Genomic DNA, 18,745 nt, shown 5'->3' with positions numbered 1-18,745 from the left:
GACTACAACATTCTGTATATGTTGTATGTGTATGTGATTCGGACAACAACACCTCTGTATATGTTTTATGTGTATCTGATTCGGACTACAACATTCTGTATATGTTTTATGTGTATGTGATTCGGACTACAACACCCTGTATATGTTTTATGTGTATCTGATTCGGACAACAACATTCTGTATATGTTTTATGTGTATGTGATTCGGACAACAACACCTCTGTATATGTTTTATGTGTATCTGATTCGGACTACAACATTCTGTATATGTTTTATGTGTATGTGATTCGGACTACAACACCCTGTATATGTTTTATGTGTATCTGATTCGGACTACAACATTCTGTATATGTTTTATGTGTATGTGATTCGGACAACAACACCTCTGTATATGTTTTATGTGTATCTGATTCGGACTACAACATTCTGTATATGTTTTATGTGTATCTGATTCGGACTACAACATTCTGTATATGTTGTATGTGTATCTGATTCGGACTACAACATTCTGTATATGTTTTATGTGTATCTGATTCGGACTACAACATTCTGTATATGTTGTATGTGTATCTGATTCGGACTACAACATTCTGTATATGTTGTATGTGTATGTGATTCGGACAACAACACCTCTGTATATGTTTTATGTGTATCTGATTCGGACTACAACATTCTGTATATGTTTTATGTGTATGTGATTCGGACTACAACACCCTGTATATGTTTTATGTGTATCTGATTCGGACTACAACATTCTGTATATGTTTTATGTGTATGTGATTCGGACTACAACACCCTGTATATGTTTTATGTGTATCTGATTCGGACTACAACATTCTGTATATGTTGTATGTGTATCTGATTCGGGACTACAACATTCTGTATATGTTTTATGTGTATCTGATTCGGACTACAACATTCTGTATATGTTGTATGTGTATCTGATTCGGGACTACAACATTCTGTATATGTTTTATCTGTATCTGATTCGGGACTACAACATTCTGTATATGTTGTATGTGTATCTGATTCGGGACTACAACATTCTGTATATGTTTTATGTGTGTCTGATTCGGACTACAACATTCTGTATATGTTTTATGTGTATCTGATTCGGACTACAACACCTCTGTATATGTTTTATGTGTGTCTGATTCGGACTACAACACCCTGTATATGTTTTATGTGTGTCTGATTCGGACAACAACATTCTGTATATGTTTTATGTGTATCTGATTCGGACTACAACACCTCTGTATATGTTGTATGTGTGTCTGATTCGGACTACAACATTCTGTATATGTTTTATGTGTATCTGATTCGGACTACAACATTCTGTATATGTTGTATGTGTATCTGATTCGGACAACAACATTCTGTATATGTTTTATGTGTGTCTGATTCGGACTACAACATTCTGTATATGTTGTATGTGTATCTGATTCGGACTACAACACCTCTGTATATGTTTTATGTGTATCTGATTCGGACTACAACATTCTGTATATGTTTTATGTGTATCTGATTCGGCCGTGAAATATTGTGAATACACTTCCATCGTGATACAATGCATAGAAAGAGGAACCTACATGTCCTACCTTTAAAACGAGTTTTGTGAGATCAGTCTAAAATCATTGTTGCTACAAATTGTTCCCTTAGTTTGCACATTTCCACGAAGAAATAGTTTCAAAGAAAAAATGACAAATTGAAAAGATTCCTACCTACATTAATTAACATTATTAAGTGTTTCAAATAATGACATTGTCATGTAGCATATTTGTTTTTGGCGGTTTTAAGGACGAAAAACTTTTTTTTAAAAATGAGGTAGACTACATAAAAGGTGTAATCTAACAAATAAATAGGAAAATGTTACTTCAAACCAACCCCCAACCCCCGCCAAAAAAGGAAATGAAATTCTTCTCAAATGTCGCCTACAAATTAGGTCCGATTAATGTACTTGACTCTAACTTAGGACCCTCTAAATATCAATCTCTACCAGAGTTGTCGTTTCTTACACTCGTAAACGGTACTGCAATGCACTATGGGAGAGATTGCAACAGCATTTGGCCGGCGACAATATGGCGGCGCCCATATACAAACAACGAACCTGTCCAAAAGTTGGTGTTGGTACGATAGTTACCAATAAAAATCATCCTAACTGTGTGTTGTTAGGAAAACGGAAGAATTCTGCCGGTAACGGATTGTATGCATTACCAGGTGGTCATTTGGAATTCGGGTAAGATAAGTAACTATCTCTGCAGCACAGAACAAGAAAATAAAAGGAAAAGAATTATATCTCCAATTTGTTGTCAAGACTATATAGTATGGCTGCATTCGCGTAATCCAGTTGAATCGATCCAGGTCGTCCGGAATTAATCCACTGTACGCGCACACACTTGTACATGATGTTCGACTTGATATATGTAAAGCTAAAAATATAGTTTCGGAACGTTTCAAGCATTAAAATTAGATATCCTCCATTTCACTCACACTTTATAGCACAATGCTCTCGGAAATATGTGAGTCGTGACCATACGTTTTGTGCTGAAATTCAGAAAACTAATTATATTCAGCGAATTAGTTTCGGATTGATGTGGTTGGACCCCTCAAACTGCACGTGCCAAATATTCCGCAGTCCAGCCTCGGCACCGATCTGTACCTGGTGTGTGTGTGTGTGTTTTTTTTTTTTTTTTTGGCAAACGGTTCAACTGCTTGCGCGAAAGCGCCCTTAGTAAACGTGGAAAAGTTGACTAAATCCCTCTGTATATTTTTGTTGTCATGGAACTGTATTAAGCTTTGTCTCGCTATTACCTAATATATGGCTTCCTGGATTCCGATACGTGATCAAATGTCCCTCAGAAGTAGCTATAGTCGTTCCGCAATCTGTGTACCTAGTAACCTAAATAAAAAAATATATTGCACTTTCTACCAATGGAAGGGAAGTAACTCTTAAATAAGATAAATATTTATTAAAATCAGTAGGTAATACATTTTTACCATTACACCACATACTCGTGCTGCAGAAAATCTCCAATGCACAAAGAACAATTCAAACAGGCATAACCTGATAATTGCCCTATTGCTTTATTGAGATATGTCACAGGGGTTCGGTTTCGAGACGACATAACACTATAGATATGGTATTTATACATACCCTGACACCTTATGAACATCTTGGGTATAAAAATAGTTGATACATTGATATCCCAAATTTAATTTCACAAGCCTGCATATATGTATGTGTAATTGTACATTTATTTTATATAGCGAGGGATGGTGCGAGTGTGGGGCCAGAGAACTGATGGAGGAGACTGGATTAGTGGTGCAGGACATGACGTATTGTGGTGTGGTCAATACTGTAATGGACACAGAAAACCTTCATTATATTGACCTGTTTGTACGTGGGGAAGTGGACAACACTCACAATGGGGAGCCCACTAACAAGGAGCAACATAAAAGTGAAGGTCTATACCGGTATCTGCTCCTTGTCAATATAGCAGGAAATTCCTGAAATTTATGGAGATGCATATAATGAGCTATTTAAATTTTCATCTTGCTTAAGATAATAATGCAGATTTATCTTGATTGTGGTTTCTTCCACACAACAACCATTGATTGCATATGAGTTGGGATACAATGAAACCAATGCTATCAAAAAAGCACTTCATGGATGGAAATATTAATTTGGTCTTGTTCTTTCAGAAAAGGTAAAAAAAAAAGTTAGGAAGCCTATCCCTGCAGTTCTTTAGGGGATCCCACCTTTTCGACATGGGAGTAATTATAAATTAAATAATCATACTCTTTCCCAACTCATTGTTTGGGCTCATTTTCTTGTGTGGTTTTGATAATGTCATTCACCACAGGCTTTTGTAAAACACTTTTCCTGAAATTCCTACACAAGAGAAGACCTTGACATAATTGTCCAGAGCATGAAGTTTTTGCATGTGCATGACTGCCTATATTTCTTTTACATGGAGTTACCACAAAAAGGCTTGGCATAAAACACTAAACCCCATAGTCTGGATATGTGTATATCTACCCTTCTACATTTGAGGACTAGTTGAGAATTACCTCCCTTTTGGCATTTAGCACTAAATAGTCTGAAAATAATGACTAAGTTGTATACTGCAGTATCTTCTGTAAAACTGTCATTAGGTAAAAGTGTCATGACAAGACATGGCCAATATTGTTATATCCTATGAACATTTTTTCCTGGGCATGATCAGGTTGGCATTGGTTTGATTGGGACAACCTTCCTCCTTTGGATCAGTTGTTTCTTCCTCTTCGTCTCCTTCTGCAACAAGGCTATCATCCTTTCAAAGAAACTGCTGACATCACTGCACAAAGTTCCAGGGAACCTGCAGCACCTACATTAAATCAGCACAACCGTCCTGGTGTTGGTGTGGGTGTAATAGTAACAAGTCCCAACCATCCTGGTTGTGTGTTGTTAGGGGTGAGAAAAGGATCTACTGGGGTTGGGCTGTTTGCATTTCCTGGTGGGCACTTAGAATTTGGGTAAGTTTTTAATTTTCAAGGGGAAAAACATGCATGAAAAGGTTCTGAAATTTTTGAATTACAGAATATTTCTTGGAGGACACAATGTTAGCCTAACCAAGATCTGATTACTTTTACAAAATTATGTGTGTGATAATTTGAAAATAAGCATTATCTAATGATTAATTATATACTTGGTTGAGTTTCTGTAATCATACATTGTACAAATTACAGCATCATATAATTCATAGTTATCAAAACTGTGCTCTTTCTGTTCTATGACCATATCAACTGCAGGACATATACTGTTGAAAAGCTACTGTACTTTCACCAATGCAATTTACCAAACTTTGCCACCATTGCCTCTGCACCACAAGCAAATTAACAGAAAAATAACAGAATCTTATAGTTCTTTATCAGAATCGGACTGTAAAATGTGTAGTTTTAGCATAAGATAGCTATCAACCTATCTGATTTCCAGGGAGGAATGGTGTGAGTGTGGGTCTCGTGAGGCGCTGGAGGAAACAGGATTGGTCTTGAAGGACATGGCATTTGTTAGTGTGGTCAATGCAATAAAGCTAACAGAGGACTACCACTACATCACTTTGTTTGTACGTGGGGAAGTGGACATGACAGTAAGCTCAGAACCACAGAACCTAGAGCCACATAAATGTGAAGGTTGGTAACTTCATTTGTTGGGTCATCTCAGACAATTCGTCTGACCAATGTTAAACATTATGCTTGACACTCACTTCTTTGAAAATGAAAATTTAGTTTTTGATCTTAGATATTTATTGATTTATTCAACTGTTTACTTTTACACAAATTCCTCTTTTTTTGGCATATCTATGCAAGATTGGTTAAAATGAAAAGGATAAGATTATTAAATAATGTTTATATCACTAACAGATTCAAGTATTATTTTACTTTCACTTGCAGGGCTCAATAACAAACTGGTTCGAACTAATGACTTTTATATTCCTTTGTAGGGTGGCAGTGGACAAATTGGGATGAACTTCCACCTCAAAATCAGCTGTTTCGTCCTCTAAAACTACTTGTACAACAAGGATATCATCCATTTGTATCCAAATAACAGTAATCAATGTTATCATTATCATGTACTATCATTATCATAAACATTAAACCCATTTTGTACACTATTCATCATCATGAACATTAAAATGATCTTGTACATTGTTTATGTCCTTCTTTTAGGGAGTGTGTTTATAACAGGACAACACAATTCAAAAAATGTTGATCATTCCACTCAATAGTAAAACAATTAACTCTATTACCAGGCATAGACATACTGTCTGATGAATACATTTTGTACCTGGATCATATTCTCTCTTTTCTCACTTATATTCAAGAATAGATCATCCTGGTATTGCAAGGATTGCTGCAGCTGCAATTATCAGAATAAAACAATAACGAGCATATAACATTATGTGACCTTGAGAGTAGGTCGAGGTCATTCATTTGAACAATCTTGGTAATCCCAATATGCTAACGCTCAAATATCATTACCATTGGCCTTTCCCTTACTGAGAAGAAGTTGTTTGAAGATTTTTGAACACATTAACTTGTGACCTCAAAAGTTGGTCAGTTGATGCCTGATGGATGGACAATACACCACAGCGTAAGTTCACTTGGCTGTTCTGGCCAGGTGCGCTCTTAAATACCTTATACATGCATGTGTGACAATGGTAAACAGATAATAGACCACAATGAACTGTAGTGGATTCAGCTACCCTTTGCTTAACACTTGATCATAAATGTGTGAGAGTCTATGCAATCTGAGAAACGGGCAGGAGATTTGTCTTGGTCCAACATAATGAACACCAGAAAGATGCAAAATCCCAAGAAGGCAAAAATTCATCATATCAGAGTGAAGGCTGTCTTAGCCCCAGATCAATAAATCAGCTCTTACAGATCACTTCATGCAGCAAAATCAAATAATTCAATGACTGGGAAAATTCAACAATTGTTGACAGGGAAAAGAGGCCATCTGCATATGCCACAGTTGACTGGTAGTAAACAGGGATTCTCGTACATCTATGACCAACTATAAAACAAAGCATAGCATTATGTACTTTTTTCTATAATCTATTTACCATCTCATCACATTATTATTTGACCTTAATGTACATGTGATTATTGTAAAGCTGAAAAACTTGATTCCTTCCATCTCATACACTATTTGCATCAGTGCTTGTGCGCTTCACACTGGTCATTTTTCTGATGAAGGTGGCCATGTGTTCTCCAACCATTCACAGTCATGTCTCCTGTTTTAGACTGGATAGATCAGCTTGTCACCCCCTAGGGGGAGATAGCCTCGTGCCGATTAGCATGTGCTAAACCAGAAGTTCGACCGGAACTACTTTTGGATTGTAAACAAACTTTGACTGCTAACTATCGGTATCATGAAGCAAATCCAAACTTAACATAACAGAATTGGTATCAATCATGAACTTCGAAGTAGGAATTATTACTATATTGAAATGATTAATTAATAAATATGATTGATTTTTTATGATCTATATTATGTTGCGTAATGATTCGTAACATGCAAACGTTGACGTCATGAATCGTGAATGGTGATCTTCATGTGCCGTTCAGACACTTGTACCGTGGGATTTTCTTCTTCTTCTTTTTTTTTTTTGATGTTGTGGCAGAAATAATGGGTTGGTAGAAAAATAATCATTGCCTACCCTAAGAGGGAGTGGCAAAGAAATCTCCAACCCTAGGGGTGATTTTTATTCGTAGTCTTACCCTCGGCAGATCCTCGGGTTAGAAAACAAAAAAAAAATCACCTCTCGGGTTGGAGCTTTCTCTTTCATACCCTCTGGGTAGGGGAAGATTCTATTAGTGATTGAAACATCACACTCAAATGTTCTGCTGGTTGAACTTTTAATCTAGTGACTTAATTGAAAATATTTCGAAATGTATTTTTATACATTTTGTTAGAAGTATAACACTACTTTTCTTTACACAAGAAACTGATCAAAGAGAAGCAATGTAGATTCTGGAGACTTTACAATGCAGCATTCCTTGTCTTGGCTGGGGGATTGACAGAAAAATATTTGTCAGAAGATGTTTAGCATCTTAGCAAATAAAAACTGATATCTCTTCCCTTCTTTTCTACCATGGGAAAGTTTCTAATGATTAGGCAATCCATGTACAGCACATTCCAAATGCAAATTGTATAATGCCCCTAAAAATATAAGTAGCCTAGGTTGTACATACAGTAGAAATTTTACTGTGTCAATGATATATACATGTACAATAATTGAAAAGATTTCTCAGTTGTTTAATACTTCTGTTTTGCAGTAAATTTGTTTTTAATTATACATATTCAATATATGTGTTCAGTTTCATGAAGCAAACAAAAACATTCAAAACGTCTTTCACACATTATACATCACATAGATATCCAGAATTATAAATCCATTGTGAGCTATGTGTCTTCCAGTTCACATGCTGTAAAGTCAATGTGTGTAGATAGAGCATCAGAAACCTCCTTTGTTAATAAGTCCATCATTGCCACACCATCATGTTTGTATATCCATCGTCCATCTATGTAATCATACCTTTTTGGCCCACTAAAAAAAATTTTAAAAACCTAAAATTGTTTCAACAGTGGTGGTAAATGGTTTTTCAGCAGAAATAAAATGTAAGCAGTAGGATGACTTTACAAGAAAAAAGATTGCTATTCTCCTTCATTAATTTATCAGATATTGTGTCACTGTAATCAATGTTGGTATATATAGCAAATTTTGTACAAATAAAGACAGACTGATCCTTTATCAAAAGTAGTTAATAACATTTGAAAACACAATACTAAGAGCAAGCAGAATATCCAATATACATCACATTTTGTACATATTTGATGAACAGGTGTTTTGACTTATCCTCTCATGATAACCTTTTGCTTTTAATTACATTAAACAGTAGTAATAATTTTTAACTCTCAAATCAAAGATGGTCACAAGTTGCCCATTTTGATTTTCTGAGCAGTCCCAAAATAAAAAGGACAAAGCTAGTGATTGAGGGGAAACCTACATGTGAAAAATGAGAATGAGCCATCCTGTGATTCCCAATGGTGATGGCATTCATATTCATAGTAAATTCCAAGATTATTCACATGTTTTTGTTGTGAAAATAGGATTTGCTTTTGTAGAAACCTCTTTAAGTTAATTGACAGGGCAGCATGTATTCTTGTGTAAATACAAAGGGTTTTCAACAATTGTGAATTCTGCAACCATACTCTCATATTTTGCTAAGTAAGAGTGACCTTCCTCAATTAGTGTAGCAAAGCATTTGACATCTACAGATATTTCTATTTTGGGATTACTGGAATTCCCATGTCAGGGACTTCCAAAAGGCAACAATGAAAATTATGATGAGATGTTATTACTACCAAACTATCAAAAACATCAATGGTTGAAAGAACGGACAACAATAGTTATCAAATTTTAATTTACAATCCATTTATAATATTGGAACAGATTTGTTGGAATTTGTAGATAGTTTGATTTATTGTTACACCTCTAGTTATAACTGCCAACTACTAACAGTTACATCCGCTCATACATTGCTGTTGACTTAGTAATAGAGCGGGTCTTTTTTTATGCTCTATTACAGAGTCTTTGTTAAAAGATTTAGATAACATCAGCAGATCAGTTGGGTTAATAATGTTCTAATAGGTTTTGACTAGTGCACCCATCCTCTTTCCCTGTATGTTTATTAGATTGAATACAGTACCGTACGAATTCAGTTCTATTTAAACTTGTTTTAAAACCAAACCACAAACAGGAGACTTTTCAGCATCAGTGGTAATGGGATATATATCCAGTTTATTTTCAGTTTTGAATTGCTTCAGAGACTTACCTCACAGGAGAAGACAGCCATATTTGTTTGTTAGGTGTCTGTTTATTTATCACATAAGTGCCCCAGTCTCTACTAATTTTTACTGTTAAAACTCCACTCTGCAACATGACAATTAAAGATTCATATTGAACTCTTGATAAATCGCCTTCCAATATCCACTGATCACCAACTGTTGGAATAATTATATGATTTCTCAGAACAAAAGTTGATGTAACAAAACACAGATCTGTTGAAGAACAACATACAGTATTTATATGTTCTGTTCTTTTTCTTCTTTTTTATTTATTCTCCTTCAGAGGGATTACAGAACTTCATCAATAACGATGATTATGCTCGGTGATGTATGTCTGATCAAAACTTTGACCTAGATGTTTATAGTTACTTATGTATGACCCCTCTAATGCCTCCAATCAAAATATACCACAAAGTGTTATGCTATGGATTGAATACAAGTTTGCAAAATTAAACTTGCAAACTTAAGCAATAATGATCAAGTTAAGCCGTGTAAAATCAAACAGTTCATTTAAAGTAGGCTTTTATTGCTTACCTCTTAGTCACTTATTGTTTCCTCTGATTTTTGAAAATGGTTAAGTTCAATTTTCAGTGTGCAATTAATAGTATTTGGAAGCATCCAAACTTAAACATTTGCCAAAATTTATATTCCACAATTTTTTGTCTTCTATAAAATGTTTATTCAAAGACTTTTTTGGCGTTTCTTTTCATCCATGTCTAATTATGATTAATAAATACCATTCAATGAAACCTACAATAATGTATAAAACTGTCTCTAGCTTGAAAAAATACAATAATGACCAGGAAAGGAATATCTGTTAATTCTATCAATAGAACAGCACACATATATGGGCTTCTTGCCAGATGCTAAATATCATGATCTGTCTCTCTTGTCATTCACAAGGTCATTTGAAGGTTCAGATTTGACCCATGTTACCAAAAATTGACCTTAAAAGTAGGTCAAACTGTGAAAAAACATGAAAATGATAGTATTTTGTCCAAGAATAAATATAAGCCCAGATTTTTTCATATTGAGATGATGGTATAAAATAAAACAGGAGCTTAATGCATGGAAGACAAATGCTTTTCCACTTAACAAAAATCAAAACTGAACAAATAACCACACCATTAAATACCTCTGCATTTGCGATGGCCACAGACTGCTTATCAAAAACCCAAGCTACATTAATCCAAACTACAGTGGAACTAGCAGGATAACCATATTGTTTTATCTTCATGTGTGTACTTACTCCATATGAAACATCAAATTCTTCATCACAAACCACAGTCTCTGCTATGTCATCAAACTTTTCTGACAGACATTCTAGTACTTCCTCTGCTAGCTCCTCATATCTCATCTCAGATAAACTGCAGAAGAAGCAACAGGAAACTTACAAATCTCATTCTAATTGAAAAAGAAAAAAATATATCATTATATATAGAAATTAATTCAAAGCTTACACTGCTATACACAATGGTAATCAATTAAGCAATTACAAGTGTCTGTATTTATATAATTTTCCTGCAACAAGCACTGTAGCTCAAACTATTATATGAGAATAATTTTCACCAGTGTTTCATATTCAGCTTTTTCTGTAAAATTGCATGTATTATTGAACTTGCAGATTTTAATTTTAGTCAATTTATAGTCCAATTTCAAGCACATCAACATAATCAAATTGACAAAGAAGACCTCTTGTGATACAGGACTTCTCTACATTGTTCTTTTGGATCTAGTTACTAGTAGGTGTAAATAGAATACAATGACAATGTCACAACAACAACCCAATGGTTCACGAGGATCATGAGTCCTGTTTCAACATTTATAAACTAATTAGGGTCCAGACTGGAGTTTCTTTTTCACGTGGACAAATGACAGAAGAGTTATGGAACTTTTTGAAGTATCTGTACCTGCTGGTGCAGTAGTTCCTGCAAGGATCAATGCTAGCTGGACGGTTGGTGAACGAGTGCTGGTGGCAGCTGATGTTTGGCATACAGTTCCAGAATGGTCTCTTTTCACAAACAGACCGAGAGATAACCTTAAATGATTGGTACACAACATTATATCCAGGACATACATAAAAAAGTTTCATACATGTTGATAAATGTTTCATATGTGAAATAATATTTAATATCACAACACCATTCCTTGCTATCAGTGTTATAATTCCCATTACAAAATTTTGGTATTGCATATATGTGAAACATAATCTAGCAGAGTTCTGAATAGCTGATGATACACCTGGCACAATTTTCCCAATGTGACATCATTAATTCATGATTTCAAATACACTGATTGATCATTTTAGTTTTTTACAGAAAGGAAAATAAAGAAACAAACAAACATAAACAAGAGTGCACAGTCCTTACGGGTCATCTAACTATCAGACCTATATATGATTGAGGCCAAATATGTCAAATAAATTGCTCAACTACACTGCAGCTTACATAGAAGACATTGATTGGATCATAAAAACATTTTCTGCAAACTAAAAATCAATTCATTACCCAAATGCCATTACTTTGCATTTCAACACATTTGACCTGTGACCTTGACAGTAGGTCAAGGTGAACAAACTTGGTTGCCCTGCATCCCAGCATACTACAGGCCTAATATCAGCACAATGGACCTTTTGGTAATTGAGAAGAAGTTGTTTAAATATTTCAACACATTTTACCCCTGTGACCCTAAAAGAGAGTCAAGGACATTCATATTGACAAATATGGTAGCCCTAACTCCATGCATGCTACAGGCTTGGGCCTTTTGGTTATTGAGAAGTTGTTTAAATATTGACACATATTTGACCCATGTGATTTTGAAAGTGGGTCAAGGTCATTTATACCACTTATTCCACTTCCAGAAACTCAATCCAAAATATCTATACCAGAACTGGCTATCTATATGTTCAACTACTGACACCTGGAAATATAAATTTCTCCCTTGAAATCAACAATTTTGTTTGATCTCATGCAAAAAAAATATCATAGAAAGGAAATGATTAGGATGTTAATCTATATACTTGTTACATATATGTACTTTATACATAATATTCTTACAGAAAGTTTCTTATTTTAAGTTATTCATACTTCAAAATTTATTATCAAATTTTCATTAATTTATTAATTATATTGATAGTTGCCAGTACTTAGACTTTGTATTGGTATGGATGAGAAACTATAGTATGGTTGAATGTTGTGAGTATGGATGTACTTATTATAGCGTACAAGTTTTCGAGTTTATCGCCACCCTGGAGAAGATTTATATAGGCTTAGTCTAGTCCTTTTACATATATTGTTTATATGTATTGTAAATTTGTTGAAATGAAATCATATAGTGACACCAATAAACAAGGGAATTTTGAAAGATCTATCTTCTTCACAACTAATGACATTTGGGGTACATATGCTAATAACAAGTATGACAAGCATAAGAAAGCTAAGAATAGCTGAAGAACAATTAATCAAGTATCTGTGTCACAGGTTTTTTTTAAAATTCTTACTGTAAATTCAGAAATACGTAAATCGAATTTTAAAAAAGGGTGTCGCTATATTAAACAGGTAATGAAAAGGGAAAGTTCTCAATTTACGGCCGTCATTAAATTTCAAACACCTGTGTCTTTACGTGTGGATATGCTCCCACTAATCTGGCTGCCTGAATGTACACATTGTACAGATGCCTACCGACCCATTTCATGATTTAATACATAAAGAAACATTCTAATGATTTTGTAACGAGTCCCTCTGATCGTACCAAATCATGTAATCCCCTTTGTGATTCCTCACTGGGACTTATTTATATCGGACATTTGATGTGAGACATCGCAAACGTCCGATATAAACGAGTCCCAAGTAGAAATCTGAAAATAGATTGCAAATCAAACCGAAACACGAGTCGCAACACAAGTGTGGCAGGTCGTGGCTCTCAAGAAATATAACTGTCTGTTCTGCAGACTAGGCAATATACAAATTACTGTATCGTACATTCAATGAAATTCTTTGATAGAGTTTCCTTGTCCAATTCCTGGATGAATATCGTAATAATGACAAAACCGATGAGCCCGACATATTGCCGGAAGTAACGTTTTGTTGTTCTCTTCCGCACCAAATAAAATAAAATATTTCATTGGACAAAGGTTTTTTCGTGTTGGAGTAATCTTTCTTCTCTTATTTTTGCGCTTACGACTCTCATAGGTGCTCAAGTTGCTGTAGTCATATATGTAGTTATGCTACCATGAAATAAGGATATTGACCAAAATACTAAGTATGCGATTAAAGGTCATTCCTCGTGTCCTAAATCGCCTCTTATATTTAAATATTGTAGTACCCTAGCATCACTTGAGTCTCGGAAGGCGAAACAACTGTGTTATTTCATCAATTGACTCAGTTATGTATCTATTAATGGAGTTGTATGGGAAGGTGCAATTCACTTTACGTCCTTTTCAAAATCCCTTCACATGATTTAAGAGTGAAGTTGTGAATCCATATTCCCGCTCCTCAATATCTAGTTTTAAAACATCTGGCCACTTAGGTTGTGTCATGCGTATCATATATAATTTAAACCCAATGCTACTGTGTATTATTTCATGTAGATATATGTATATGTATTCAAATATAAAGGTTGAATTAGCAGTGTCTGGTGAAATATATGAAAACAACTTCAAACAACAATATATATATACGTATGTAAAAAAGATAAATTAAACAGGTACGACCATCTCCAGGCGATTGTTTTAATATTATATACATGTTTGTATAAATATAATTACATGGTTATTAAAAGGTAAATTGTACGACTTATTCAAATCAGAAGAAATGTTTAAAAATTCTCATGCATGTGAAGGTGCATAATTCATCTCGACAAGCCCATTCTCCTCGGGTTTACTGGTTTGTGCTTTAGTAAGTATTTACGTAAGGATTCGGGATTCTCAGACTTTGCGGATTACGGGATAGGATTTTCCGGGTGCGACGAATCACCGAAACGGCACCGAAACGGCACCGAAACAGTTATGTAAAATTGTCATTTTTTCTAAAAGAAAGAATAAATCTAGAAATAGTTTTTTACTTTACAATAACGAACTTGATATACAAAGCTCGTTCCCCTACCTAGGAGTTCTTTTTAATTACAATGGTAGTTTTGCCGCGGCAAAAAAACGCTTGTCTGAGCAAGCTCGAAAAGCCCTTTTTGTAGTATACCGGAAAATAAGAAATATTGATTTACCGCTTGATTTGAAATTGAAATTATTTAATGCATTGGTATCCCCGATTTTATTATATTCAAGTGAAATATGGGGATATGAGAACTGTTATCTTATTGAAAAGATACATTTACAATTTTGTAAGAGAATTTTGGGGTTGAAGAAAAGTACAACCAATTTTATGCTCTACGGAGAAATCGGAAGATATCCTATTACTATAGATATTAAATTAAGAATGGTTAAATATTGGTACTCACTAATCCTGAATGAGAATAAATTATCTAGTTGCATGTATAAATTGATGTATTCACTCAACGAAACAGGCCAAATAGAATTCAAATGGATAAACTGCATCAAAAATATTTTAAACAGTGTTGGATTAGGTCATGTATGGATGTTTCAGAAAACTTGTTTACCACATATCAATTTTTTACTTAGTAAAATCTGAAGTTGCTCAGAGACTGAAGGACCAGTTTGTCCAATCTTGGTTTGACGAAATGGAAAAATCGTCCAGAGGACAAGTATATAGTATTTTCAAAAATGAATTTGGTATTGAAGACTATTTATTACGGTTGAATAAAAAAGATGCAGAATTTATCTGTAAATTCAGAACAGCAAATGTTAAATTTCCGGTAGAATTAGGTAGATGGAGAGGGATACAACATCTTGATCGAGTATGTCCCATGTGTAATAATGGTATAGGAGATGAGTTTCATTTTTTATTTTTGTGTAATAATGGTGAAGTAAAACAGCTAAGACTGAAGTATATCCCGGGATACTACTGTAAATATCCTAACCGATACAAAATGAAAGGGATGTTCACAGTCTTTAATAAGTTATTGATGAATGTAAGCATGTTTATCCAACGATTGTCATACATTTTATAATGCGACTGCGTTAATTGTTAGCATTGATTGTCCTAGATATTAAAATGTTTGAGCTGCTTACAATGTATGTTTTCGGAAAATCAACAAATATATAACATGTTTATAACTATGGCTGCCTGTCATGTACTAAAAATGTTTCAATATGTATGACCTCTTGTCACACATTGTTGTTGTCTGAGAGAAATAAAATCTTGAAATCTTGTATTACCAGAAAGGAACATGAAATATAGGCTGTGTTCGTTTATAAAGTAAATTTCAGCTGTATAAAGCTTGGTCATTCATTTTATAAGTACCATAAAATATAAGTATATATGGTCGTATCATACTTCTAGACATGTAGTTGTTACACCGTTTTGCTTTCACCCCTGATGTTAATTTTTCTAATTTGCGTTGTTTTTCAATCTAATTTATACATTAGCAATAATGTTGTTCTATTGTATATTAGATTTAGGGTTTCTTTTATTATTCTCTATAATAATATGCAACAGTACTGTTGTACTAAAAATGTAATACTGCTTTGATGGCATGTCATAAAATGTTGAAAAATAAAACAACAGAAGACAACAGAATCAATGCAAGTTAACGTTTTAATATTTCAAATAAATAACAGAAAGGAAACAATTAAATGTTACAAGTACATGTATGCAGAGTTTTTATGTAATATATAAAACGTCCTGATAGAACATATTTTTCTTATACTTTATTGCTTTACGTTTCACTTTTCCTTTTCTTATTTGAAATTGTCACTGTCCGTTCTGTCCTCCGTCGTTTTCTCTGTCCCGGTTTTTTCCCCAGTGTTCTTGGCAGTCGATACTTCGATTGTCCGTCAGTAGAAATTGCTACCCCTTCTCTGAAAATACCCAGTTTAACTTTACATACTAATCTGTCTTTCTGGTCTGCAGTCATTGATGCCCATCTAACTTTGTCTGTCTTGTAACGTCCTAACTGTTCAGTCAGTCTATACTGTCCCGTACAAAGTATGGCTCTCCTGAGGTCTTTGTATTGTACCTGAACAAGACTATAAAATGATTCAACAAAATCAACCAGAGGTTTGGATTTCCAGTCTACCAAATGTTTCAATACATGATTAACTGACTCACAATTATTATTTGTCCATTGTTTTTCAATACGACCTAATCTTTGGGGCTCATTTACCTTTTCATTTAAGAGAGGTTTTAGTCTGTTTGTGAAATAATTTGCAAATTCAGGAGAGACAGATTGGCATGTCGTTTGAAGTTCGTCGCTTCTGTCGTCAGATGTGATTGAATCGTCAGCGTCCGTCACACCATCTTGTCCAAATATGTCGTTTAACAATCTTTTACGATCAGACTTGTTTATTCCTAAATTCGTCATTTTGTCCAAAGCATTCTGTCGTAAATGACGTGTACAAAGCACATGTCGAATCTGGGAACGTATTTGTAATAGCTTTCTTCATGGCCTGTTCGTCGTCTGTCCCTATCACTAACTTGGTTAGGTCAGTTCCTGTTAACTTGATTTTTAAATGTGCAAAGAAGGAACTGTATGTCTCAAAGTCGCTGCTGTCGTGAATGAAGACAGGTCCAAAAAAAAAGTGGGGGCTCACCAGTGTTCGGTTTTTCCAAGGACAAGTGTTTAAAGCAAGATGCGGTCACATGCATATCGCACAAGTTAAACGTCTTATCAAAACCCCAGATAGTTTGACCCGAACAGCATAAATTCTTTATGTCTGTAATTTGTTCGTCCGTATACAAAATGATGGCTGGGGTTCTACCATGCTCATGTAGTACTTGTCTAACCAAAGGATGTCCTTCGCGAAACATGTCCTGTAATTGAATAAAGTGGTCGGCTATGTTTCTTCGGTTTGTAATCTGTCCATTAGTCTTTCTTTCTTTAATTTTGTCATTTCTTTTCATGTCCCTAATTTGTCGTGGATTAGTTGGTCCCGTCGAATTTAGTTCTTAAATCTGATTGGTGGAATTCTTTTAATTCCGAAGTTTTTTTTAGACATAAGCCTTCCATTTAATTTGTTTATATTATAAAATCATAAATGTGTGAAATAATTACCGGCCAAACAATTTTTATTTTACCTAAGAAACCTTTCCTTTAATTTGTTTACTTTGGAATATCATAAACCAAATGATTGGTAATTGTTCTATACCGTATCCACATCAAAGGTTTTAGCCACGCGCGGTTTAAGAGACTAAGGTGTGAAATACTCAACCGTAAAACTATAGACGCGTGCCTTCATTTATATGTCTTACCTGTCTACACAAAAAAAAAAAAAAAAACACCCACGCGTGTAACAAGTACAGAAGTCATGGCCTTTCATTGCTTCAGGTTTCAGTGGTTACCGCAAAGTCATCACAAAGAAGCATACAAAAAAAAAATGCTTATTTTATTAATGTGTCCCATGTTGAAGGACCGTTAAAATAAAATGCAGAAAACATCAATATAAAAAATATCCAGCCAAATACTGACACTACAAAATATATATAATACACATTGTGAAAAAGATTCACTTTAGATACTTATGAAAGACATTACTTTTGTGATCAATGTAAGAAATTTTCTAGTATGTAATTTAGTATTGACAGATGATAAGTTTGTGATTTAATCTTAAAATATCAATATTCTCTGTAAAACATATGCTCCCCATTTGGAACACATCTAAGTGTTGAGATACTACTAAAATTTAGGTTAAATACTGATTTAAAATATACAATACTGTTTTTATATATATATTTTTTTCGGTCCGTTTCGGTGCGATTCGGTCCGATTCGGTCCGTTTTGGTCCGTTTCGGTGATTCGATGTCCCGGGATTTTCCTAGTTTCAAATGTGCTCGTGTTAAAAGTAATGTCTGTAGAAATCCAGAAGTCAATCTGATTAAAATTATGTTTTTAATTTCTGGTCCTCTACTTAACGCTGCAAGAGGATAGAGGAGTGAGGAATACAACATATGATTGAAATAAGTGTTCTGAAATTTCTTTGTCATTTTCCCAAAAGTTAAATGGCAGACGTACACGTATATTAAGGGTGCGGACAGAGGGCCATTTTCCCCGTTCCCATCCCTTATTTCTTGTTTCTTCCTTGTCTTTCAATTGCCTACGTTGCCAATTGCCAATATTGTCCTCTTACAAAATTGTTTTTTTTACTTCCATTTATAGTCCTAATGAAGTGACATTTAGTTACAGTAATGAAACTGATTGTTCTAAAGCTTCCTTAAGAACAGTCAATAAATTCATTGTGTTCTACAGCAGTTCTCTTGAGATATCGTTACATGGTACAACG

At 34.4% G+C, this 18,745-nt stretch overlaps 2 protein-coding genes across 2 annotated transcripts; one reads left to right on the top strand and one right to left on the bottom strand.

The window, feature by feature from the left end:
* Positions 1–2,077: 2,077 nt before the first annotated feature.
* LOC132546853 (uncharacterized) lies at positions 2,078–5,685 on the top strand. Its single transcript, XM_060210580.1, has 5 exons — positions 2,078–2,235; positions 3,267–3,463; positions 4,226–4,514; positions 4,975–5,171; positions 5,483–5,685. Exons 1-5 carry the CDS (start codon positions 2,078–2,080, stop codon positions 5,584–5,586), a joined length of 945 nt encoding a protein of 314 aa, XP_060066563.1. The 3' UTR covers positions 5,587–5,685.
* A 1,626-nt stretch (positions 5,686–7,311) lies between these two features.
* Positions 7,312–13,460, bottom strand: LOC132546851 (frataxin, mitochondrial-like). Its single transcript, XM_060210578.1, has 5 exons — positions 13,377–13,460; positions 11,307–11,434; positions 10,646–10,763; positions 9,384–9,481; positions 7,312–8,095 (listed from the first exon to the last, which is right to left on the bottom strand). The coding sequence occupies exons 1-5, from the start codon at positions 13,458–13,460 to the stop codon at positions 7,951–7,953; spliced, it is 573 nt and encodes a 190-aa protein (XP_060066561.1). The 3' UTR covers positions 7,312–7,950.
* Positions 13,461–18,745: the final 5,285 nt, after the last annotated feature.

Source organism: Ylistrum balloti, unplaced genomic scaffold, assembly GCF_031769215.1.
Source record: "Ylistrum balloti isolate Yb309-2 unplaced genomic scaffold, AGI_CSIRO_Ybal_v1 Utg369916, whole genome shotgun sequence".
NCBI classification, from domain to species: Eukaryota; Metazoa; Mollusca; class Bivalvia; order Pectinida; family Pectinidae; genus Ylistrum; species Ylistrum balloti.
This window is presented reverse-complemented; position numbering and strand designations above follow the sequence as displayed.